Genomic DNA, 12,545 nt, shown 5'->3' on the forward strand with positions numbered 1-12,545 from the left:
CTCTATTTGAAAAAGAGGATTAATATCTTTCATTTAAATAAGTAATTACTTAACACATGTGGAAACTTGAATATGTTTTTCCTACGCCACTCATTTTGATATTTGTAGCTTTATTTTGTTTACGGCTTCTTTCATCTTTAAAAGCTTTAGTCTAAAATTAAAAAAAAATTGTTGTAGAATAATTTTATTTTATTGTTCACCAAATTTTAAATTGATAACATTTTTAACAATCTATTTTGAAAACAGCTGGCGAATATATTTGATTCACTAATTTTGATTGTGATTATTGTAGATTTCAATCCAAAATGTTCTCAAAATATAATTTAGTTGACTTAATGTTAAAATTTAAAAAAAAACTGAAATACAAGGTTCTTTGGAGAATATACGATTTTATGCAAAAATGAAAGTTAATAAAAAATTCTAAAAATGGTGTTTAAATGACATTTGGATGGAAACTAGGGATTTTTTATTTTCTTGAAAACTTCATTTCAAGTAGCGATAATAATTATTAAATTTATTACTTATTGTATAATACCATTTGTTAAAATTTGAATCTTATTACAGTTGCACATTGTATAAAATACTTACTTAATTATTATTTTATTGTAAAATCAAATTAGTCTCTTCTTTATTTTTATGAACACAAAAGAATATATACATTCAAATTATTGGCAATGCAGCAGAAAATTTAACCCCTAGAAAAATTGTGAAAAAAGTTCAAAGCCAAAGTCTTCCTGCAATAAACTTGCAGAATAGTGTAGCAGAATAAGACTATCAATAAAAAAAAATTTATATAGTAAAAATCTTATTTTTCTGGAGGTTATGAAAAGGAAACATAGTATTCCCAATACTTTAGTGAATACTATAAAGAAATGTAGTATAATAAAAATTACTAAAAATGCAGAGTAAATAACTAAGATTTTATTTCATTAACGGTTACAAAATATTCTAACAACACTATAACAATTTTCGATACAATGAAATCAAATCAGTTCTACTTATTATTAAAACTGCACACAGACACATATAACAGATGCAAATATTTTAATAGCAGAACAAGAACTAAATCCACTCCATATAAAAATTATACAAATATATGTATTTTTTTATTTGTTTGTTTCAAGAATAAAATCTTTTTTCCTCATTTCGAGAAATAATTTTACAATTCAATGTAATAAAAATGTTTTAATAAATGTAAGCATTTTTAAAAAATTCATGAGATTGGTCACATTTAAATATTAACAACTAGAACTTTATCAAAGCAAAAACTATAAATTATTTTACGTGAGTTTCATGCGATGTTATATGAAACATGATTACCAATTTCCACTCAGATATGCTGTCTTTTGAAACTACAAGGCAATTTTAATCTTTCTCAGAAAATCGAAAAAAAAAAAGAAAAAAAGAAGGATCTATTTTTCTCACAAAGCGAAAATTCAACGCCTTATGCAATTGCTTTCGAGTGGCTGGGAATTTATTAGAATTCCTAATGTGCGGAAAATCTGCAGAAGGGCAAAGTAATATCTTTGCTCAATTTGTGACACTTAAAAGTAGTAAACAATGTAGGAAATCGTGAAATTCAATTTTAAAAGAATCGTATTTTAGAGCAATGCATAAATATATTACTTCATCCATCCTAAAAAATTAGATTTAAAACAGACATTTTAGGGGAAAAAAGTTTATATTCTTTTCAAAATACCTTTTAAAGAACAAAAAAAAGCCTATAAAAGGAACATAAAATTAGTTATGCTTAAAATTAGTTAATAATCAATACATCTAATGATTCTTTCTAATTGTAATAGCAGAAATGAATGGTTTCATTTACAAAGATCTATGAAATCACATCCATAAAAGTATGTATTTTGTATGAGAAAAATTTACACGATAACAATTTTTTTTCAAAATATATTTAACAAAAAAAGAATATAAGACCTCTTTGTTGTATAATACTTGGAAAATAATCAACTTTTAAAAAAAAGAAATTTTCTTTTCACTTTATTAATATAAAATTAATCATTATCACGTTAAACGTTATGAAAAACTCTACGTATTGACATTATGCTAAAAACACTTAAGCGGGCTGAGCCAACATCTCTGAAAGAAAAGAAGGGGTATCAGCTGATCCCCGACACTTCAGGGATTGGAAAAAAAAAATTCCAGAAACACAAATCATTCTTCTCTTGGGCCCTGAGGGTCCCATCCCCTTAACACGAATAAAGAGAAAAGGAGAAATCTGTGAATGGGTTGAAAAGTGAACGGACCAGTTATTCTTGGAATTATCGTATCATTGATCCACATATCACTGAAATTTATCGGAGCGGTGACTTCACTGGAAAGTGTGAGACCTCATTGGAAAATGTAAAGTCACCGCTCCACTTCATGGGAGTGACCTTGACTTCCCGATATTCGTATTTGACGATGCACTATTCCATAAAGGTCACTTTTAATTGCTTGTGACATGACTTTGATTGCATATATTCTGCTTACTGCAAACGCCATCTCTTGGTAGAATATAGAACTAAAGTGAACATTTTAAAGAAATGACATACATAATTAATTCAAATTTTTCAGAAAATTATTTATTCCAATAAAGAAATTAAATAGTTTTGAAAAAAAATCAAAATTAAGATATTAAGCTGAAACAGATAAATTAATTCAATCACACGTTACTTAAATTAGTAAATTAAGTATTAATTACAATTAATAAATTTTATATTTAATGCTAATTAATAATTTTAATTAATAATATGATTGAAATAACAGATATTTTGAACAAACTTTTAAAAATAACAATAGCAAAATTATTTGTTTTTTCAAAAAATCGTGGATTATACATCTCTAAAGTCTACTATATTCAAATCTGCACATATTTCAAGAAATTTCCCAATCCATAAAGTGCTCGTTTTTCTGTCATAACGCATCATTGCATAAGCGCAAATAAGAGTATGCCTGCAAAATTGTTCTTTGTAATTATCGGGAATCCGATTCCACAAATCCTTAAAAAGATTCTGATATTCGAAATCTTCCATACATTTCAAAATTTTATCATACACTATAAAACACAAGCAATGTTCAAAACATTCTGGAGTTAAATGGTCCCAGATCTGATCTACCATGTCTAGGAAAAGGGTTTGTAACGGCCAATCCAAATAGAAACAGAGCAGATCTTTTATTTTTAAATCTAATAAATAGCCTGAATTGTTAAAGATCTTGCCACGTTCAGTCTCATCAGTTAAATAATAACATACACGCAAATCACAACTTAAGTAAGGGCACAACTTATGTAAGAATTTTTTTTTATTCAAACCGTTCAACTCATTGTAAAATAAGTTCATTCTTACGCGCCTACTTCTATTTTTAAAATTAGAAAATCGAAGTTCCTTTTGGTCAATACTTAAGTATTCTGGAATCCATTGTTTCCAAGGAGAAGCAGCATTTTCTCTCAAACATTTCACCCAAAATCTGACAGCAAGATTAAAGTCGATGCGATAAATGTTTTCCCTTTCTTCCTCCGTCATACTTTGCCATAATTGCAAAACATCTTGCTCCAAAAAGTAGATAGATGCTAAAACAAAACGCACTCTCTTATCGATGCTTTCGTTTCGAATGAGTTGTTTCGAAGTTTCGGTTCTGTCAATTGTTCCTTCCGATTTCCAGCGTAAAGTATTCGTGATATGACTTTTCTGAATGTGGTTAGCGATATTAGAATGGTCTCTAACACAATAAAAGATTTCAGCAACTATTGGCTGAAGTAAGTTTACGATTCGATCTACGAAAAGTTTCGGGAGAAGTGTGGATAATTTCTGACTAATTTCTTTTCTTCTTTGTCTTATTCGTTTTTCTTGACTCCAATTGGTACAAAATGAATCACTATAATTTACATCTTTCTTAACAAATTCGCAAAAGAAGTGGATAATGTCGTCATTATAGACGGTTAATGCCACTTTAACAGCTGCTATATGTTGTAGAGATGGTAAGAAATTCAAAGCCATGATATATTTTCCTACGTATAAGTAGCAGATTTAAGTTTGTCTATATTTATATCGAGACAATAAACGTTTCCTTGTAGAAGTGAATTTCACTGATTAAGTTGCTTTACAAAAATGCGACTTGATGAAATGGTTCAGTTGAATCCATGTTCGGTTACACACGTTGCAAACGAAACAACTTGTGAGATTCCATTATTCCTGATATTTGTATTGAAACAGACTGAAAAGAAAAAAGAATAAAATATATAAATATACATAAGTAGAAATTTCAGAAATCTTTGAAATATAAAAAATATAATTTATATGGTTTAAAGTCAAATTAATCTCTACTGTTAATAAATAATCTGTGCTGTTGCTGTGCTATTTTGGATATAGAACTATAGAATCCATTTGACGTTGGTCAATGGATATGCTTACCCGGTATTATTGTTTAAGATATTTCATTTTGTACCTGGTCAAATAAAAAAAACCCTATGAAATTTCCCATTATCTGATCATTAATATTGAAAATATAATCGCATAAATATTATTTTTATACCTGTTGAAAATGCAAAAAAAAAAAAAAAAAAAAAAAAAAAATATTTTTGAAACTCAACCAACTTAACGATCACCCATCGTCAACTGCCTTAATATCTTTTGTTAATTCCTTTATGCATAGTTGCAAAAATAATTTTCGCAGGTGCCATTAAATTCAAACATTTTTTCTATTAAAAATCTACGAATCTACTACGTGTTTCCTAATCCTTAGAAAAATAATATCGAATTTTATACTTCGGTAACAATTATCTTACTTTGAGCTCTTATTAACATTTTTATACCTTTCTATCAATTCATTGATTATTACGTTTGAAGGACGATGGAAATTACAGATCATGAAGGGCACATTTTATTTGATGTTCATTTTTCAAAGGTTTTTATCGAACGAATTAAGAGAAAACAGAATTGTGTCGACGGGGTGGATGATTGTGATGCTTTTATCTATTGAATTACAACTTCACCATCCACGTAGTTTTCTATGGCAATTCTCGGTGGAATTTATACTATATACTGCTATTTAAAGAATTTATACTATTTATTTAATCAGTTGTGTTAAGTCAATTTAATATGACAAACTGATTTATAAAGAAAATATTTACAGATTTTAAAAAATGGATAAAACTCTTTAAGAAACAAACAACTGAATTTCATTTTCCGTTTTTATTTTGCTGACAAAGGGAGAGCAGTAGGTTGAAAATTCATTTCAGAATGAGATTTAGTATAAAGGTAGTATATATTTAGAATGCTCACTCAGGAAAATATTAAAGCGCAATGGCCAGTCAATTTCGAGAAAATGGCCCTCAAACCTTCTGCATAGCTTATATACTAACAATGTGTCGCCGATGCTAAAGAGCGAATAGTAATAGTGGTTAACGGCGCCACAGTGTTAGTATAAAAGCTATGCAGAAGGTTTGAGGGCCATTTTCTCGAAATTGACTGGCCATTGCGCTTTAATATTTTCCTGAGTGAGCATTCTAAATATATACTACCTTTATACTAAATCTCATCTTGAACTGAATTTTCAACATCGTGCGCTTCCCTTGTAAGTTTTAAGTAATCTTTAAATAAAGACCTCTAAAATAATAATTGGAAAAATATCCTTTATTTTCTTTTGTAAGTGGTCACTCTTCAAATTAAGAAAAAGAAAAAAAAAAAACCTGGATTCTTTTTTCAAAATGTTATTGAGTTGATCATTTCTATATTTTGGCTTCAGTAATTATTGATTACAGCGTTTAAAAAAGATGAGCCTACAGATAAAGAATATTGCATCATATCTGATGTCCATTTTTGGACGAGTATTATCAACCGGACTGAATGATATCTGCATGCGCATGGAGTGGCAGTGGGATCGTATTGCATTTATCCATTAAATTATAATATATAAAATTTTCTATGGCAAAACTAGAAGGAATTTATATCATTTTCTCGATAATTTATATTATCTGAATGCGATATATTTTTTATTAATTTTGTAATTCAAATAAATAAAGTATTTATGGCAAAATTCTTTTTTTTTAAGTCAAATCATTTGACAGATATTTTCTGCAGCATTGTTGATTTCAGTGTTGCCAAACCTGCGTTATTCAAATGTGACTTCATTTCAACAACTTTAAAAAAAATAATTGTAAAACCTCCTCAATGGATTTTGTATATTATTATTTGTGGAATAAAATATAAATAGCCATCAGCTAAATTTTTTTTATTCTTGTGCCTTGATATAATAAAAATATAATAGTTAGCTTTATTTTCGGGTATCATTATCAATTGCTTAATGCCAGCAATATTTTAAAATAATGAACAATCCCATTCATTTGCACCAGCTGTAACACTGTACCCCTCATAACAATATAATATATTAATAATTTCAAATATAAAATACAAGTTTAAGATTTATTTGTACTAAATTTTGATTTATTATTGGTAACATCATCAACTCCTCAATTCAATAAATATAAACTGTTATTCATAATGAGGGATTAGAAATGTATTGCACACTATAAAGTAGAGAATAATAAAAAAAATTAAACACGCACTGATGAGTAGAACAAAAAGTAAAAAAATAAGTTGTTGCGAGAGATATAGACATCAAAGCAATTGGATAAAAAATTCTTGAATCAAAAGCAAAACAATAATGATTAAAAAAATTATGTTACAATAAAAGACACAGCAGCATTTAGAAAATATTTCAGAGCATGAATTTAAGATCAGCATATATTAAAATATATTTAAAATTTAATAAAAAAAACTTTACATAATAGTATAACAATTTACTTAACAGAAAAAGAACAAAATTATTTTTAGTTTATTTAATTTTCTCTAAAAACTTCCAGAAAACTGGGAATTCTTTTCTGGCATTCAAAGAATATAGGATTTTGGCTTTAATTGGCCACATCTATAGACCTTTTCAGCATGATTAAATCGGTTGTATGACTTTTGCGTACGAATCATAAAACTGTCAATCAGTTGTCTCGTTTACAATGCGGTTGTGTTATTGATAAGGGTCCGTTCTAGAAGAGGTTACAACATCTTAAACGTTATCTAAAAGTGTCATATTTGGCGAAAATTAGCTTGATGTTTGACACAATTTCGAATACTTAACGATACGTTCATTAATATAATTTCATGCGTTTTAATACAATAGGAGTAATTTCCACTTTGCTTTTTATGAAAGATAAATTTCTTTTCAATGTATTTATTTAAAAATGCAAGATAAAAACATTGAGGAATGATATTTCTGCTCATATAAACAGTGTACCCACTTCGAAATAATAATCATTTTTTCAAGATTTTAGATATAAATGCATTACTTTACATAAATATAACGTTTTGCATTAAACGAAAGAGATTGCGTTTCATTAATTTTTGATTTATTTCTTCATCATTCGTTTATTTAATTCAGTAATTTCGAACATTAAAATATGTTATTTAAATATAGGCACTTAAAAAAGTTGTTTCTTAAATTTAAAGTACAATTAAATGAGGTTAGTATTATTGGAATGATTTGTAAGGAGCTAAAACTTGCAAAAGCAATTCTTGAAATTCCGTAAGTAGTAAGAAAAGCTTTCAATTACGGATGTTAAGTTTCCATGCTATATCAATTTAAAAAAAATCAGTTTCCAGAGTAGAAAGCCATTACAAATTTAAAATTTTCTGTTTTTCATCGTAGATATAATTTAAATATTGTTACATTTTTTTTAAAAAATCTGTACTCTGATAAAGATAAATTATTTGTTCATTGTATGACTTTGCATTTTGTATATGAAATAATGTAAGTATACGGTGCATAAAATAACCAACTTTCTAAATCAGAAGTATATTAATATTTTGCTAACTGATCATTTGTATCTGCGAAAATTTGTAGGAGATATTAGCTGAATTCAAATTTAATTTTCTTCTAGTTGCACTATTTATTAAACCATAATCCAAATCTACTGTTAAAAAATAAAATAGAATTAAGAAAAATGATTTTTACATTAATATATGTAGTATATGTTCTTAAGTAACTTTAATTTTATTGAAGATCGTTCTTATATTTACAATAAATCATTAAAAATAGTTTTGAATGAAGTTCTGGTAATATACTCTTCAACAATATACATCTACACCTAATTGAAATGTTTACTGATTAGCTATGCGTTTTTTCCATATTTTAATCAATGTAATTATTTCTTCTTTCAGAAGAATTCATGGCCGTTTTAAACCTTCCAGGGACCCTGAAATAATGCAAATCTCAAAGCCCTTTTTCTCTCCAAATTTTTTAATTGATTTTAATTTAATTTTTATTCAGCAATTTTAAGTAGTAAATTTTGAAAACTGAAGTCGCAATATTATGTCCCTTTCTAAAAAGTCCATTTCAATATTGTACAAATAAAAAAAGTGCACAGTCAAAACGTAAAATTAATTTTAAGCAATATATCGAAAACAAAAGACAACTTTCTATAACACTCTAAATAATATTGTAAAAGGAGGAAATATATTTTTTTAAACTTTAAAGCTCCAAATTTTTTAGAATTATAAAACAGCATAACAAATAACTTGTAAATGGTAATTAGGAATATTACTAGAATAAAATTCCAAAATTGATTTAATCAATACTTGATTATGACTTGAATAAATTGACTGCAGGGCTATCTGTCATAAATGAAAGTATAAAACTACTAAAATTATCAAGAGCTGAGGGTAGTTTTCTTTGTTGCCTTTTTTAATTAATCACTCTTTGTTAAGATTTTTCATTTAATCAGACTCGTCATATTCAAATAATTCTTCATCCAATTAGAATATTATGTTAACTTACCTGCATATGCATTTTACGATTAATATTTATCATAAGTATTCTTTATAAGCTTCTTATGCATTCTACTTTCAAAATTTACATCATCAATGGAAAAATAAGACAATACAGCGTTTCAAAATTATCTAAATTTGTAACAATGTCACAAAAGATAAAAGAAATCACACTAAGAATATTTTAAAATAATATTCAATTCATTGCGATATTATAAAAATCAAATAAATAGTAAATTCGGGAAAAGTTTAAAAAATGCTTTCTTACGCATTATTATTCCATTTTCAGTTGTAATGTTCCATTAAAATATCCCGAATTTTATTTTTAATTCATAAAATAAAATAAGGACTGATTTAGGAACTTAAAAAACAAAATACCTGATAACATACGCGCGCGCGCGCACACACACACACACAAAGGAGGAGGGAGGAGAGCGAATGGAAAAAATTTACTTTAAACACGGAAGCATATACTTTAAATTTCACAGGTATTTCCAAATTTTACGTTTAAAATTATTCAAAAATTAAAGTGTGGAATATTCAGACTTTTAATCTAGAAGTTTTAATTAACAAAATAAGATTTTCTTCCAAAAATAAAAGTGAATGTATATATATGCGTCTATCAATCTATTTAAAATATCGACCATTGGATGTAGAGGTACTAAATTTAACACACGTATATTTGGGAGAAAGAAATATGCAATTCAGTGCATTTAAAAATATTAATACAAAAAATAATGTTATCTCTAATGTAAATTATCTTAAAATTTTTAAAACAACATTCATTTTATTGGTTTATTAGTCCTTGCGTATTTTTATTCTGTAAAAAAAAATACAGATCTTAGATAGCACGTATGTTTTATAGTCAAGATCTTCCGTTTATATTTACGTATGAAAAGATAAAGTTTTCATATAAACGAGAATACTAGATTTTTAAATAAAAGATAAATTGTATTTTTATAATTATATCAGGCTTCTTAAGTTATTTATTTCATGTGTATATGAATTATTTATTTGATTACCAGATTTATCAAAAGCGTGGAACAGATTTAATTTCAAATAGTACCAAATTTATCAACTGTTAAATTCTCTTATTGACTTGTGTGTTATTAATTAGCTGAAACGCACATTTAAATAATCCACTTATCTTAAAACAATTGGAATCGCTTGTGATAGTAATAGTTAAGTTCAGGTGTTTCTGTTTCATATTTTCTTTTAAACTTTATTGATTTTCATTTGAGAACTGTATTTAGCATACTTTGACTGTGAATGAATAATGCAGAGAACTGGTATGATTTGAAAGTAAAAACTATTTTTTACTGTAAATTTTTAGAAAGTTATCACGGAAAAAAGTCATTATTTCTCTTAATTTTTGATTAATTAAAATTCTAATTAAAAATTCAAAAAATCACTTTCCTACCATCCAAAGTATATATTTGCCAAATTTGATAGGCAGACGACCTGGTGTGTACTGAGTCAGTATATACACATAGAGACAAAAGTTTTTTCCTTGTGTTTAAGTATCAAAATTTAGTTAATTTAGTTTCTCGCCAAATACTTTTGCCAACAGAAAACATATGTTTTAGCAAACCTAGACTATTCAATCCCTACCCACTTTTTTTCAAAGAGCTAAGCATGATTTATTGGCCTTTTATGATCCGTATGCAAATGGTTGTACGCATAGTTAGCTTTATTTTCGGGTATCATTATCAATTGATTAATGCCATCAATATTTTAAAATAATGAACAATCCATTAATCTGCGCCAGCTGTAACACTGTACCCCTCATAACAATATAATATATTAATTATTTCAGATATAAAATACAAGTTTAAGATGTATTTGTACTAAATTTTGATTTATTATTGGTAACATCATCAACTCCTCAATTCAATAAATATAAACTGTTATTCATAATGAGGGATTAGAAATGTATTGCACACTATAAAGTAGAGAATAATAAAAAAAATTAAACACGCACTGATGAGTAGAACAAAAAGTAAAAAAATAAGTTGTTGCGAGAGATATAGACATCAAAGCAATTGGATAAAAAATTCTTGAATCAAAAGCAAAACAATAATGATTAAAAAAATTATGTTACAATAAAAGACACTGCAGCATTTAGAAAATATTTCAGAACATGAATTTAAGATCAACATATATTAAAATATGTTTAAAATTTAATTTAAAAAAACTTTACTTAATAGTATAACAATTTACTTAATAGAAAAAGAACAAAATTATTTTTCGTTTATTTAATTTTCTCTAAAAACTTCCAAAAAACTGGGAATTCTTTTCTGACATACAAAGAATACAGGATTTTGGCTTTAATTAGCCACATCTTCTGAGATTTTCAGCATGATTAAATCATTTTAATTTATGAATCCTAGTAAATTAACTGTAAAACCAAAAAAAAATTATAAATGTGTGATTTCAATAATTGTTACTCGAATAAATCAAAATAATATTTTTGTTTTACTTTAGAATGAAAAAATCGAACATAGCATTTTAAATTAAGTGATGGATAAAATGCAAAATCTAATTTTACTTGGAAAATGTAATTTTTAATGCAATAAAAATATTTAGAATTTAAATCAGAAAGATAATAATGAAGTATAAAGAAATGATAATATTTGATAATAAAAAAACAAAGTTTCTTTATTGTTTAATGTAATTAATTTTCATTAAAAAACTAATTTCTTAAAAAAATGCATGTGAAAGTACATAGATAAATTTTAAAAATGATAAATATTCAATTATTGAGAGGAAAAGGAGTACAATGCTGCCAAAGAATTGTTAGCATTAATTAATACACTTTTTTAATAAAAAACATAAATCAGTTTTAATTTATCCGTTAATGCATAATTTTTCATTTATTTACATGAAATTAAAATGTTTTAAATTACATGTTGGAACCGTTGGCACGGTTCTTTTTCAATACAAACTTACTTTAAAAGCTGTTGCAATACTTCCTTCACCTGCTGTTCCGTTACTTAAATAATGACGTACGCTTCAATTTTGTATCATTTTCGACAGGATGGGGGTATTTTCAGAAGGAAAATTTCATTCTAATGGGATTATACAGCCTACTCATAGAAATTTAAACGAATGTATTCTAGAAAAAAATATTAAGACAAAATTACTCACAAAAAGAGAAGTGTAGCTGTAGGTGAAAATCAATGGCGCCATTCTTTTCCGTCGCTATGGGCAACTGGGGAGGAAAACTTCTCCGGAGAGGAAGACGATGATTGCGATGTCAAAAAGATGAAATACTCAAGAAGCGAGACCCAAAAAATGCAGAGCAACAAAAGCAAGAACTTCTTTATCTCTTCGGAAAACATGTGTGTCCAATTTCAGAGGAAAATTTTTTTAAAATCCGATGATATGCCGAACGAACCTTCAAGTCTAGTGGAAAAAGACACTCACTGAGATGGTGGATTCCGAGAATGGAAGATCCGAGTGCTGAAGCTGTTATTTTTGCAAAATCGGCGCCATCTGTTATTCGAAATTGAAATATCTGCAGGATAAATAAAGCATAAAATATCTGAATGTTTTTAATTTCAATGTAAAAAAATATACCGTGATGTTAGAAGTCTAATATATATGAAATTCATAATAAAATCGTATAATGATTTTTTTTCTATTTTATAATTCCAATATTATCGATAATAAATTTATAAACATGAAAACGCTTTTTGATATATATATATATATAATATATATATATATATATAT

General features: G+C 26.8%; 1 protein-coding gene across 1 annotated transcript; it reads right to left on the reverse strand.

Annotated features, from left to right (window-relative positions):
- Positions 1-1,876: 1,876 nt before the first annotated feature.
- Positions 1,877-12,240, reverse strand: LOC129980525 (uncharacterized). Its single transcript, XM_056090867.1, has 2 exons — positions 11,958-12,240; positions 1,877-4,209 (listed from the first exon to the last, which is right to left on the reverse strand). The coding sequence occupies exon 2, from the start codon at positions 3,990-3,992 to the stop codon at positions 2,829-2,831; it is 1,164 nt and encodes a 387-aa protein (XP_055946842.1). The 5' UTR covers positions 3,993-4,209; positions 11,958-12,240; the 3' UTR covers positions 1,877-2,828.
- Between the last annotated feature and the right edge of the window lie 305 nt (positions 12,241-12,545).

The sequence above is a fragment of the Argiope bruennichi genome, chromosome 8 (assembly GCF_947563725.1).
Source record: "Argiope bruennichi chromosome 8, qqArgBrue1.1, whole genome shotgun sequence".
In the NCBI taxonomy this organism is placed as follows: domain Eukaryota; kingdom Metazoa; phylum Arthropoda; class Arachnida; order Araneae; family Araneidae; genus Argiope; species Argiope bruennichi.

What these genes read in the sequence shown, in the direction of transcription:
- LOC129980525 (XM_056090867.1), bottom strand. Translation starts at nt 3,992, where the DNA reads ATGGCTTTGAATTTCTTACCATCTCTACAACATATAGCAGCTGTTAAA.